Genomic DNA, 12,828 nt, shown 5'->3' with positions numbered 1-12,828 from the left:
GTGCAAAGCTGCCCTGAGTCAAGCAGTCAGTCAATGGAAAATTCCTTTAGTGTGTGTGTTGAGATGATATATACATGGTGCTGCTATATAAGATACCTAGAGCTCCTGACAGTCTCTCTCCCCTGATTCTTGGGATGTCTGGGCTCAGTCTGTTTCGATACTTCTTAATCAATATAATTGTTTAAAGCCCCATAAAGTTTTAGAGTTTCCTTGTCAGCAGAAATGTTTCTGTGGCCTTCATTGCTAGCAAATGCGCCCTGCTTAATGGCTGATTTTTAGCTACTTTATTTCTCATCATTTTTGCTTGGTCTGTGGATTCCCATTAGTGGAATTCAGTTCTTACCATGTTTCTAAAGCCAGAGATCACATCGCTCTATAATCCAAACCATATACAGAAAAAGCCCAGTTAGTAAAAAAACAAACGCCTTGCCCCAAGAGTTGCCAGTTACTGAGGGGAACCATGTGCTGTTTGGACCAGGCATTTTAGCAGGCAAAACACCACCTCACTTCCATGGTGCTGTGAACTGATTCTGAATTACCAGCAGAACTATCAACGCTCAGGTGTCATATGCAAGAACGTGAAACAAAACCAGATAAAGATCCCTGCTGTTATAATTGTCACCAAACGTATTTGTAATTATTGAACACTTGTTCCTGTGCAACTGATTCATCTGCCTTAGCCTTTCATAGCAGAAATGCTCTTGTATAACATTAAAACTTGCCTGACTCCCTATGCTAATATCCCTGCCGCAATTAGCACCGCTGGAGAATACATTTGTTAACACTTTTTGATACAAATAAGTTAGCCTCCACCACCTTTCACGCGGCACAGTTCTCCTGTGGGAGATCATTAAATATGACTGAAGCAGATGAGTCTGAACTGCTCTAGGTCAGAGTAATCACTCAGAGGAAGCAGATTTCTTCTATGCACATGCACGCTCAGAGTCATAGGATGTGTGATTCAGGGGCTAGATTTGGGGAACAAAACCAGAACTGTGTGCCCCCTTCTACTTAATCAATTGAGATACACTTGTACAGGAAGTTCCCCTCTTCCACAGATGTACCTAGAAACTATCAGAGGTATAAGCAGTGTTTAATATGTGCAAGGGCTTGCCAGGGCTGAGACGCGGCACCGCTAGACTCGGCAGTTCATAGCCCCATTACCTTTGGCTTGCTGCATCGGTTATAATTGCTTGAGCCCCAGCACCTAATTGCTTGAGTCCCAACGCCTTTTTCATTACAAATTAAGCACGGGGCATTCGGTGGGACCAGGAGCTGTGATCTCATGCCCCAGTGTCCCCCGGCTATTAAATAGGAGAATAGAGGGCGCTGGTTCCTTGCACCAAAACTGCCCCATGTTATTTTATTAGGTGTCAGAGTCAATGAATTGGAGAGGGCTACAGACCAGCTTTCACTGAGCTGGGAACCTACCGACTCATACACACAAATTATGCGCCTTGCCTCCTGTGTTTTACACAGTTATTTGCTATCTTAATTTATTTTAAAGTGCTTGCTCAGTTCTAATGCTTTTAGACTGGGGTGGCAAGCTGAGGTTATAATAGCATTTATCACTTAGTCTGAACATGGAAAGAGGCAGTGTCGGGCTGCATGCTGATGGCTCGCTTGGGCCATCCAGGTTCCATTACCCACTTCTTAATGGGCAGAGTTTGACGTCTATTAGAGAGAAATTCTCTCTGAGAGTGATACAGCGGAGAGGAGAAGTTTCCAGTTACTCATTCTAATGAGCATCAGGGAAGAAATGACATAGTGCTTTGATGGAATGCAAACACTTATTTATCCCATTAAGACAACACAGGATGGCCCAGTGGATATCCTGCCACCAGCCAGCAGGGCTGGCTCATAAAAGATGGTTACCTCAGCATAGATAAATCATGCCCTGCAACAGACATGGGTGAGAGAAAAATCAGGTTGGTTTCTCACATGCCTTTAACCCTTGAGTGAAGATTTCTTTTAGAACTGAGTTCTTAAGAACTCAGCCACAGTGACTTGAAAGGAGAAAGAGAGCATGAGTGTGTGAGTGAGACTGATGTTCGAGGGCTGTCCTCTGCTTTCTATTCAAAAGGGACCAAAAATTCACAGCCACCAACCGAGAGTAACAGGATGGTGTGTGTATGGGGGGGAATGTGCTGAAATACCGGAGAGAGGCTGAGGCAGATGTCTGAACACCTCACACACACAAAGAGAGTGAGACCGAGACAGAAAGTGCAGACATCTGTAAATAGGACTTGCTGGCGCAGTGAGCGAATAGACTAGCTGCTGACCTCAGGAGTTGAAGTCTCCCCTGTACATTTGCATGTCATGGAACACCCAGGAGCTAGCAGGCCCTGCTGAGGCTGGAATAGGCGGGGTATTTCAGGTCTTGTTTGAAGTGCCTTCGCAGAGCTCTCCATGGGCTCAGGATTAGAATAGCCAGGGACGCTGCTGGTAAAGATGGAATTGAGTGACGAAAGCCGGCATACCGCCCACCCTACTATGACAGGTCCCGTCCTATTTTCATGAGCACAAAGACCCTATGCTGTGAGGGTGCTCTGTCCAATTGGGTCATATTTCTCAAAGCTCAGTTCCCAGTTAGCCACCAAACTAAGTAAACAGATTTCCAAAAGAGCTCACCAGGCTGGTGTTGAACACTGGCCCTAAAGCCACGTCTCACCAAGTGCAAACTGCCATTTCTATTTGGAAATTCACATTTTTTATTACAAGGGGCACTTCTGAACCTCCTGCCACTGGTGGCCATTTTAGTGGCAAACAACATCATTTAAGTGACAAGGGAGCTTGGGTTAAGAGAAGAGAAGCCGGAAGGCAAGACATTGGAGGTGGGGGACAGAAATTTGTCAGTGAAAAGTTCTGCAGTTTTCTTTGGTACCTACCAAAGTTCACATTTTGGGAGGCATTTCATGGAATTGAGGGCAAAGCATAAAAACAAGTGAAAATTACAATTTTCAGTTTCAATGTGAAAACTTTTCTTTACCCAAATGAAACTGAATTTATGAATTCAAACTTTAAAAAAATCTTGAGGTTTCTCACCATAAAGTAGGGCCATTTAAAAGTAAACACACATTACATTTTGGATGGTTTGTTTTCAAAGGTGGGTCCATTTTACAAAATTGAAATCAATATGTAAAATGCACAGGCTTTTAAATTTTGCTGTAAATAGTTTGCTCAGCCCTAATTATAAAAAAATTCCCTTCTTGCTTCTATATCTGACATGGTTTAAAATCAAAGAAGATTTTTTTCTGTGTAACATGAAGACTACGTTTAAGTAGAGAAGCTCTTCAATAAACCAGCATTGAAAGAGAAAGCAAGAGGTTTTTCTGAACACAATGTAAGAAATGCCCAGACAAGCCCTCGTTATTGCTGAAAAGCAGATAAATACTGTAAGAAGTCAACTCGGCAAGGAAGGAAAGATGCTACTGGACTGTTTAAGTGTGTGTCAGATGCTCAGGGAAGGTTGGGTCTTATATGGCTTTAGCCAGATTTTCATTGTCTAGGACATGTCAAGAAGTGCTATGCCTGCTCTGTGGCTAAAGAAAGGACTTTACTCCCCAGAATAGTTAATCTGGCCCCGCTCATGAGCACTAACCTCGTGTAGGGGCAAATCCTACTCTCTCTATTATTATTTATGATGTCGTAGCACCTAGCAGCCTCAGTCAAGGATTGGGGCCCCATTGTGCTTCACTGAACACCCAGCAAATGAAAGACAACCCTTGCTCCAGAGACAAGAGAAAATGACAGGTGGCTACAACAATCAGAGGGGGAAGCACAAGATAATGGAGAGACAATTACAACAAGCATAGTAAGCAGTGGACAACACACCAGCTGTCTAGGCATTGTCAAATGTTTCGTATGCACCATGCAGAGGTGTGGAAGGCCCTAGCGGTAGCTCGGGGGGAAGGAGTTGGGGCTGGATTTGAGGAAACTGAACAGATAGATGCAAGAGAAGTCCTTGTGCGTCATTCTGGAGGTGGGTGTGAGGACTGGAGGCAGGGCAGCGAAAGAAGAGATGGGTCAGGGAGTTCCCAGCTCTGATGCACAGATCCATCCCATTCCCATTTCTGAATCCAGAGGAATAAAATGAAGAATGAAGAGACTAAAACATTGATAATGTCTGTGCACTGAAACCTTAAGAGTCAGAGGGCTACACAGAACCACCTCGCTGGGGGTGAGACCGTTGGTGTGTTGGGCTCTGCAAAGGACTCAGACAATTAACTGCAGGAAAAATATTGTGGAGCAGCACTGCTGACTCCAGCAGCTCCAGAGAAATCCTAGGTTTCCTCCAGCTCTACAATTTCCAGAGGTGAAAGTAAGCCGGTCCGGTCCGGTCCGGCATACCGGCAAGAGCCAGTACGCCGTGCCGGACAGGACCGGCTTCCGCGGTGGTGATTTAAAGGGCCCAGGGCTCCAGCCGCTGCGGAGAGCCCTTTAAATCCCCGCCGGAGCTCCGGCAGCCGGGCTCGGGCAGTGATTGAAGGGGCCCGGTGCTTCCCGCAGCGGCAGGAGCCCTGGGCTCTTTAATTCGCCCCTGAGCCCCGGGGCTCCCAGCCGCCTGTGCAGCTGGGAGCTCCGGTGTGATTTAAAGGCCCTGGGGCTCCCAGCCACTGCCGGAGCCCCAGGGCCTTTAAATCATGAAAGGCTCCGCCTCTTCTGGTTGAGGCCCCGCCTCTTCCGGTTGAGGCCACACCCCCGCTCAGGACTCAGGCGTACCGGTAAGTCCTTTAAGTTACTTTCACCCGACAATTTCTTCTGTATAATAAAGACAAGATGGTTCTGGGCTTAGTGGACCTATCCTGCTGTGATTCACACTCCCTTCATAAGTGCCCTTCTGTAGAGCAGCATGGATAAAGGGAACAAGGAAGAGAACTTATCCAGGAGAAACAACAAGGCCCTTAACACATGCAAGTCCCCTCCCGGAGAGCCTGTTGCCAGCACAACCTTGCCCAGGATGGCGTTCAGCCGCTCCGTCTCGCAGTCCACCACCACCAGCCGTTCCTTTTTCTTCTCCAGCTCCTGGAAGAGCATCCTGTAGCCCTCTTCGGTTGTTGTCAGGATGTTGACAGCTGTCACCTGCCAGTTCTTCTCGGCAGCTGTGTCCAGCACTTTCTGTAGGACTGACAAGCCTGGAGAAAGAGGGGAACAGGGAGGGAGTCAGGTTTTAGTTCTTGTGTGTTGGCCTTTCCTTTTTTCCCTTCTCCTGGCCTGTGCGGGAGCCTGTAGTCTTGGGTCATGCAGCATCATGAGGCCCCCAGCAAAACTCCAGCAAGCTTTTAACACTCAAGCATCCCACCCAAGCCGAACTATATTAAAGTGACTTCTTCTGTGTTTTCTTTCCTCCTATTGCAGAACAACAAGATATCGTATCCATATTTCACATTTATAAGCCACGCCACTCAGACTAGCCCTCCTCCATCTCTGGCAGTGTGGTCTGGCAGATAGGGCCCTGAACTGGTACCCAGACGTGGGTTCTACTCCTGGCTTTGCCACTAACCTGCTGTTTGACCTTGGGCAAGTGATTTCATTCTGTGCCACTCTTTCCAGCCCCACCCTTTATCGGTTTAGACTGTATGTGCTTGGGGTCAGGGACTGTCTCTCTATGTGTTTGTACACACAGTGGGGGCCTGATCTCAGTCTGGGACTCCAGGCACTGCTGTAATTGAGTCTCACTGATTTCCCCTAGATTACCCCTTTTTTGAAGTAACTGGGAAGTCTGTCAGGGTACTCAGCGAGCTGTAAAGCTTTTGGGGCTCAGGATTACCCTGTATGTCCAAGGTTTTTGTACCTCAGAGGTGGCCCTCCCGACTGTAATTTATATAATTATAATAAACTTCTGAACTTCCAGTGTCAAACACAGAGGGCGCTATGGGGACAGCTGTCAGGGCGCACAGATCTGCAGCGCGCCTGCTGCACTGAGGGGAGGAAGAGCCTGTTGTCAAGAGCAGAGGACCTTATTTGCAGTGCACAGTGGGTCCTACAAAATCCAGATGCTACACTACGTACTCTTGAGTGCCACCTACTGGCATTTGATCTATTAACTAACTATTTACATATGCACAGAGCACTCCTCTAACAGGTGCCAGGGCATGACAGACTGAAACAGTGGATTCCAGTTTGTTTGCACAACCTCCTAGGTTATATGTAACAGAAATAATAATCTCATTTACAGATGAGCATAGGCAGTAAGTCAGAGATATGGTCACCCTCTAAATGAGATGTGCTTATCCAGCATATTAAGGGTAACAGCACCAAATAAATACATTGCACTCCTGCACTGCGGGAGCGTGGAATGCTTTACAAACATCAATCATTTAAGGGCTCACTTGTGTGTTATATGCAGAGCCCCACATTGGAAATGTGTGTAGTTAACACCAGTGTGAAGGACAGAGGTGTGTACCTGCTGCTCACTCCTCTGGGAGCTCAACGCACATCCCCCAGCCCCATCCCGCACTGGCCCTGCCTCTGCTCTATCCTTTGTCTCTTGCAGCAGCATGCCCTGCCCAGAGTCCCCACTCTTCCTGTGAAAAGCCCTTGTGTACGTGCTCCTGCATAAGGCCCCACCAAGTCTAAGGCTCACAAAACTCCTGTAGTTTCGTAGCCACTTGAGAGATGGGGAAACAGAGACAGAGAGGGTAAGGCACTTGGCCAACATCAGACATGGAGTTTATGACCGATCTGAGTAGAGAACCAAGTTGCCTTGTTTTAACCCACAGATCCCACTTCCTTCTATGCATTTATTTACTAGCAGAGCAATGATACCGTCTGTTCATGTTTTGGAAAAAAGGGTTATTAACAGCAAATTTAGTATCTACATAATTGGTTCCTAGAAGCTCAGTGACTCTCTTTGGTAATTGACCGGTGTTCACTTAACGCAGGGAGCTCAGAGAGTTTTCCAAACTATCCCAGCTGTGCACGCAAATTCCATGCTTGTGTGTGCAAACGGGCATTTGACATGCAAGTGCCCATTGTGCCCTAAGTGGCAATTGCACATGTGCACAAATGCGGGGTTCCCACAGGCATCGGGTTAGGCAGACAGCTTGAAAATAGGATCCGGAGCAATCCCCTTATTAAATCTAAATCATTGCCCGATTTGATAGCCAAACCGCTTGTGTTTGGGCTATTCTCCTGAGGGAGCAGTCGTCTGTTCTGCCCAGGGGTGACAAACAGACACACTCTGCCCACTCTGCCCTCGCCACTCACCCCGGTCAGCATCGTAAATGTACACAAACTTCTGCCAGTTGTAGTACTCGATGATGTTGATGAGGGCATCCTGGAGCTCTGGGCGCAGCTGGAGGACGAACTGGTTGGAGGTGTCGACGGGGAAGCTGGGCGTTATGAAGCAGACGTGGAGCGCCCCGCAGAAGGATGTGAGCATGTTGACCGTCTTCCTGTCGTAAAACCCAAAGATGGCGTAGACGCCCTTGGAGAACTGCGAGCAGACTGGAAGGGGGAGAAGGAGATGGTTAGGGGAGCTAGGCAAAGAAGCCCAATTTCTGAGGCAAGCCTCTGTTGCTCTGGACTATTCATCCCTCTGTCTGGGCACATAAGCTGGTATAGCCATCCTGCACTGCATTCAGTTAGAGAGCCAGGAGGTGGGGGGATGCCCTGCCCTTTAACTCCACACGACTTCTCCAGCTCTGAACTCATCTTAGATGACACTGCGAGGGAGAACGAGTTTGCTGCTCTCCCGCCGCTCCCTTGCAGACACTGCTCACGCTAGGATATGAACCGTTGTTTTGAAGAGCAATCATAAAAAAACACATTTTAAAAGACGGTCCCAATAAATCACCCAGGCTCCAGAGGGCACGGAGCGACAGCTGCTTGCTGCTCAAGCTTCTGCCAGAGGAGCGCTGAGTGATAGAGGTGTCAGCCTTGCATCCTACTCACCACCCGCCAAGCCACGGGAGGAGAAATACACACACACACACACACACACACTCTTTCTCTCTCCAGATTCTTCACCCTCTTCTGCTCTCTCTGCACCACTCAGGTTCACATTGCTCCCAGGACGGGTGGCCGCTGTGCAGGCAGTGCCTTCTATGGCCTCCCCACAACAATGGGCCTGGTTCAAACACTTCCCTTCCCAAGTTGCTGGGGGGGGGGCAGCACAGGGAGCACATGTTCAATTCAAAAATCAAAGGTTCTTGAAAGAGAGTCACCCTCCCGGGCTGCGAGCTACAGCCTTCAGGGCCACACGTGGTGCCCTGGCTGCAGGCTGGACACCACTGAGATAGAAGATGACACCCTCTGCCACCAGCTAAATTGCACATTTGGAACTCGGGAATCGCTGGCTCCCTAGCACGGAGTAAAGGGCATCCCCGCCACAGGAAAAGTGGGGCTTACGGCGGCTGTAGAGGGTGACACAGCCCCACAGATGAGGGTGGGTCATTCCATCCAGTAGAGAGCATTGGCACCCGAACTGGTACAATCTGTACTCCCCACCCCCAAGTCCAGCAAAGCTTGTCAAAGAGCATTGAAGAGTTCAGACCCTGCACTTTGGCAACCGTCCGTAATGTACCTTTGGCCATCACAAACGATATACGGTTACAATGCGCACACACGGCATAGATGATACAGGGTAATGCTGAACTGCATTAGACTGTGCATATGCGTGTCAAACACACTGTGCCAAGCCTAGGTTTATAACCCTTTATGTCCATCTATGGGGGCCGTGCTATTGGCCACACATTAGGACAATCACCGTTGGCATGGTTACACACTCACAGTGGCCAACACAAGCTCTGTATTCAAGTCTGGCGCGGGCCCAGAAGGAAATGGGAAGTGCATGAAAATGAGCTTCCTATGCCCAGCACAACCACGGATCGGGACCCTTTCATCTCCCTACCGAGGCTAATGTAGGCCTTGGCCTGGAATATGTGCTCGTTGCTACTCAGAAGCTGCCTGCAATTGTGTGTGTGTGTTGCGGGGAGACAGAGAAGTTCAGGGACCTTGGGGGGGGATCAGCTAGAGGCCCCCCCAAACAAGGTAGCTTTTGAGTGGAGGGCTCCAGAGGCTGTACTTTCCCTTCCCCAAATGACAGGGCCCTAGCCAAGGAGCTCCCCACCCCCGCTCTTCCTTGGGGATGGTGGCTGTGAAACAACTCGCTGGCTAAGGCACCTTGTGGGGGTGCCGAGGCTGCTCAGCCCTGTTGTGGTATCCTCAGCTTAGCTGCCTGTTTAAGGATGTTGGGGGGGGGGCACTGCCTCCTTCCAGCCCAACACCTCAGCAATGGGGTGGGAGGGATAGCTTAGTGGTTTGAGCATTGGCCTGCTAAACCCAGCGTTGTAAGTTCAGTCCTTGAGGGGGCGACTTAGGGATCTAGGGCAAAATCAGTACTTGGTCCTGCTAGTCAAGGCAGGGGGCTGGACTCAATAACCTTTCAAGGTCCCTTCCAGTTCTAGGAGATAGGACATCTCCATTAATTTATTTTTTATTTATAAGCCCCCTGCCACGCCTGGGGGGAGGCGGAGAAGTCATAGGCTCTACTTCTGCAGAAAGGGACACTGCTGAGAGGGGCTTCTCACTAAGGAGCCGGCTGGCTCTCATGGACACCACATCCGACCAGGCCACAAGGGCAGAGTTCAGCCCACGGACATTGCTTTAAATTATTGCAAACTGTCCTGTTTTCAATGTCTGCTACACACCTCGGCCCTACTTCACGCTTCCAGCAGTCAGGGTGCCCTCGGGTTCCTAGTATCTTTTGTACCTGGGAAGGCCTAGATGCCTGTTTCCATGCATGCAGATCTGGTCCCCTCCATCTCAAAAAAGAGATATTGGAATTGGGAAAGGTACAGAAAAGTGCAACAAAAATGATTAGGGGTATGAGGAGAGATTAATAAGACTGGGACTTTTCAGCTTGGAAAAGAGATGACTAAGAGGGGATATGACAGAGGTCTATAAAATCATGACTGGTTTGGAGAAAGTAAATAAGGAAGTGTTATTTACTCCTTCTCATAACACACAAACTAGGGGTCACCAAATGAAACTAACAAGCAGCAGGTTTAAAACAAACAAAAGGAAGTATTTCTTTACACAATGCACAATCAACGTATGGACCTCTTTGCCAGAGGATGTTGTGAAGGCCAAAACTATAACAGGGTTCAAAAAAGAACTAGATAAATTCATGGAGGATAGGTCCATCAATGGCTATTAGCCAGGATGGGCAGGGATGGTGTCCCTAGCCTGTTTGCCAGATGCTGGGAATGGGCGACAGGGGATGGATCACTTGATGATTCCCTGTTATTGTTTATTCCTTCTGGGGCACCTGGCATTGGCCACTGCTGGACGACAGGATACTGGGCTAGATGGACCTTTGGTCTGACCCAGGATGGCCGTTTATGTTCTTTTGCTTTCGAAGGCTGGGGGTGGGGAAGGCTGGATCAGGAGATGGTGTGGCCTGGAAGTTCACCATGGCTAACCCCTCAGGGTGTGGGTCAGGTAAGGCACAGCTCTTGGTTTCTGATCTCAGCAGTTACTGGTGCTGCTGTGCAGTAGGGGAGATTGCTGTCGCATGTCGATGGCCTCCTCAGGAGAGCACTTAATGAGATCGTGGGAGCTGCTGGAAAACTGCCTCAAGATTTCAGTGAGGCAGAGAGAGCAGCACACACTGTGGGTTGTAAAGCTCAGTCCCAGAGACAGTCAGACTTATTTAATATCACTCCTGTTTATGGCACATTCCAGTTATTATCAATACATCTCCAAGCCCCAGGCAGTGAGAGTGACAGCATTTCCCGCTGTCAGAACTCCTGGCACTAGCATTTCCTTCCATTGTCACTCCATGTCTTAAAGACCCCTACACTGACTCAAGGCTTCGTGCTGCCCCATGTTAAATAAAGGAGGAGGAGCTGATGTGACAGCTTCATTTTGGGGTCCCCTGGCAAACCACTGCACGGTCCTCAGGAATCGCATGATCTGCTTCTAGACTGGTGACAGCCAGCGCTGTGTATTCCATGTGTTCCAAGGAGGACTGAGGGTGGGGATCAAGAGTCATCCCCAGATAGCCTTACTCCTGAGCTTACCATTGCTCCCCCTTCCCCCGATAAACTCCATGTCACAGGAATTACCAGACTGGATCAGATCATCCAGCTCTGGAGCCCATCTCAGACAGTGCCCTGCCCCAAATGCTTCAGAGGAAGGTGCAAGAAACCCTGCAGCAGGCAGATGTGGGAGAATCTGCCCCACTCCTCTATAAATCTCATCCTACCCCCTAATAGTTAGAGATTGGTTTCATCCCTGAAATCGGGACTTTTATATCCCTTCCCAAAGTCTGTTTTTGTTGGCATTAACTATAGATATTCTCCTTCCTATGTATAAGCAGCTCCAGTCCCCACCATACTAAGCCAAACACAGCCCTGCGAGGGAAGGGCTGTTTAAGGTATGAAAAAATCAGACATCTCTCTAGAAGGCTGAGTTGTAACCATCATGACAATCCCAGCACCCACTCACCCCAGTGCCACCGCTGTGACACCCTCCAAGCACCCATTGGAACGAGAAGAAAACATAGTCTCATTGATACAAGAAACAGACCAGCTGACTCAGACTCTGGATCTGATGAAGTTTTGCAAGGAAAGCTCAGGATTTCAGGACTCATTTCAGCCTGGCCACCACCATGACTCTTCCCATTCCGATGGGCTCAGGACGGGTGTGAGACTGGAAATGACTGGCCTGATGCCCTAATAGTTAGCAGGTGGGTGCATCTCTCTCTGGTCTCTCATCAGAGGACAGTGTAAGTTTTGCCATGCTTCAAGTGACCAGCCAGGTAAATGTCTCACCCACCCCCCACTATCATGGAGACCCAGACTACAAGTCAAAGTGACTTTTGACTCAGGGATGTTTGTCAGCGTGTCATGCTAGCACTTTAAACATCTGCTGGATTTTCTGATTATTTCATATCTGTATTACAGTGCTGAAAGAGGCCCTAAACTGAGATCAGAGCCCTGTTGTGCATAAACATCCTAAGAGACAGTTTCTGCCCCCAAATAACTTAGAGTCTAAAGAGAGGAGACAGTGGATGGCAGACAGGAAGAACGGTTATCCGCATTTTGCAGATGGGTGTGCAGTCCCCACTCCACATGCACATGGCAGCTGTGTGAAAGGGCCTGTGCTAACCTGAGCCATTAGGGAGAAGGCAGAGCGCGGAGCTGGCCCCAGAGCCCTGGCTGGCTAAAGGACTGGGAGGAAATCCTGCTGCTTCCAGCCCAGGTTCCCTGGGAGGAGTGGAATCCCATTCCAGAGCAGAAGCTCAGCCCTGTCCAAATGGGGCCAGAGGATTGGTTGCAAGCCACCTGGTCGGCTCTGGACCAATCTGCTGGCACGGGAGTTGAGCTGGAGAGAGATGTCAGAGCACATCCTGTTGCTGCTGGAGGGAGCCGTCCCAAACACAGCCAGAACCTGGGGCTAGGGGGTTGGCCCAGCATATACCAGGGTCACAGCTACAGCCAGGCTGCAGGAGCAGCCTTGACTCGGCAGAGGTGTTCTGACCACCATGGGGATGGATACCAGTGATGCAGCAGACTCAAACTCCCCCTCGGAGTTCGCCCCATGCCCAAGCACTAGCAGCCATTGCAGAAGGAACCCTGACTGGGGCTGGGGGCAGTGTGGACGCCCGAGGGAGCATATTTAAGCGTTAGGGACTCAGTACAATTGTAGTATTGCTAGTGGGTGTACGCGTGACCCCCGCCCCCATGTAGGAGCCCTTAAATCAGTGGGTCTCAAACCTTTGTACTGGTGACCCCTTTTACACAGCAAGCCTCTGAGTGCGACCCCCCTTATACATTAAAACACTTTTTAAATATATTTAACACCATTATAAATGCTGGA

At 49.1% G+C, this 12,828-nt stretch overlaps 1 protein-coding gene across 3 annotated transcripts in view; it reads right to left on the bottom strand.

The window, feature by feature from the left end:
* GRIA1 (glutamate ionotropic receptor AMPA type subunit 1) overlaps positions 1-7,399 on the bottom strand; it is a 79,347-nt gene extending 71,948 nt beyond the window's left edge. For all 3 annotated transcript variants that reach the window (XM_026659361.1, XM_026659359.1, XM_026659360.1), the window contains exons 1-2: positions 7,210-7,399; positions 4,951-5,135 (exon numbers count right to left, since the gene is read on the bottom strand). In XM_026659361.1, coding sequence (XP_026515146.1) covers positions 4,951-5,135; positions 7,210-7,384 — 360 coding nt within the window. In that variant the 5' untranslated portion in view covers positions 7,385-7,399. The remainder of the gene's footprint in view (positions 1-4,950; positions 5,136-7,209) is intronic.
* Between the last annotated feature and the right edge of the window lie 5,429 nt (positions 7,400-12,828).

The sequence above is a fragment of the Terrapene carolina genome, unplaced genomic scaffold (assembly GCF_002925995.2).
Source record: "Terrapene carolina triunguis isolate 2854851 unplaced genomic scaffold, T_m_triunguis-2.0 Scaffold629, whole genome shotgun sequence".
NCBI lineage: Eukaryota > Metazoa > Chordata > Testudines > Emydidae > Terrapene > Terrapene triunguis.
Note: the sequence above shows the minus strand (reverse complement) of the source record. Positions and strands in the feature narration are given on the sequence as shown.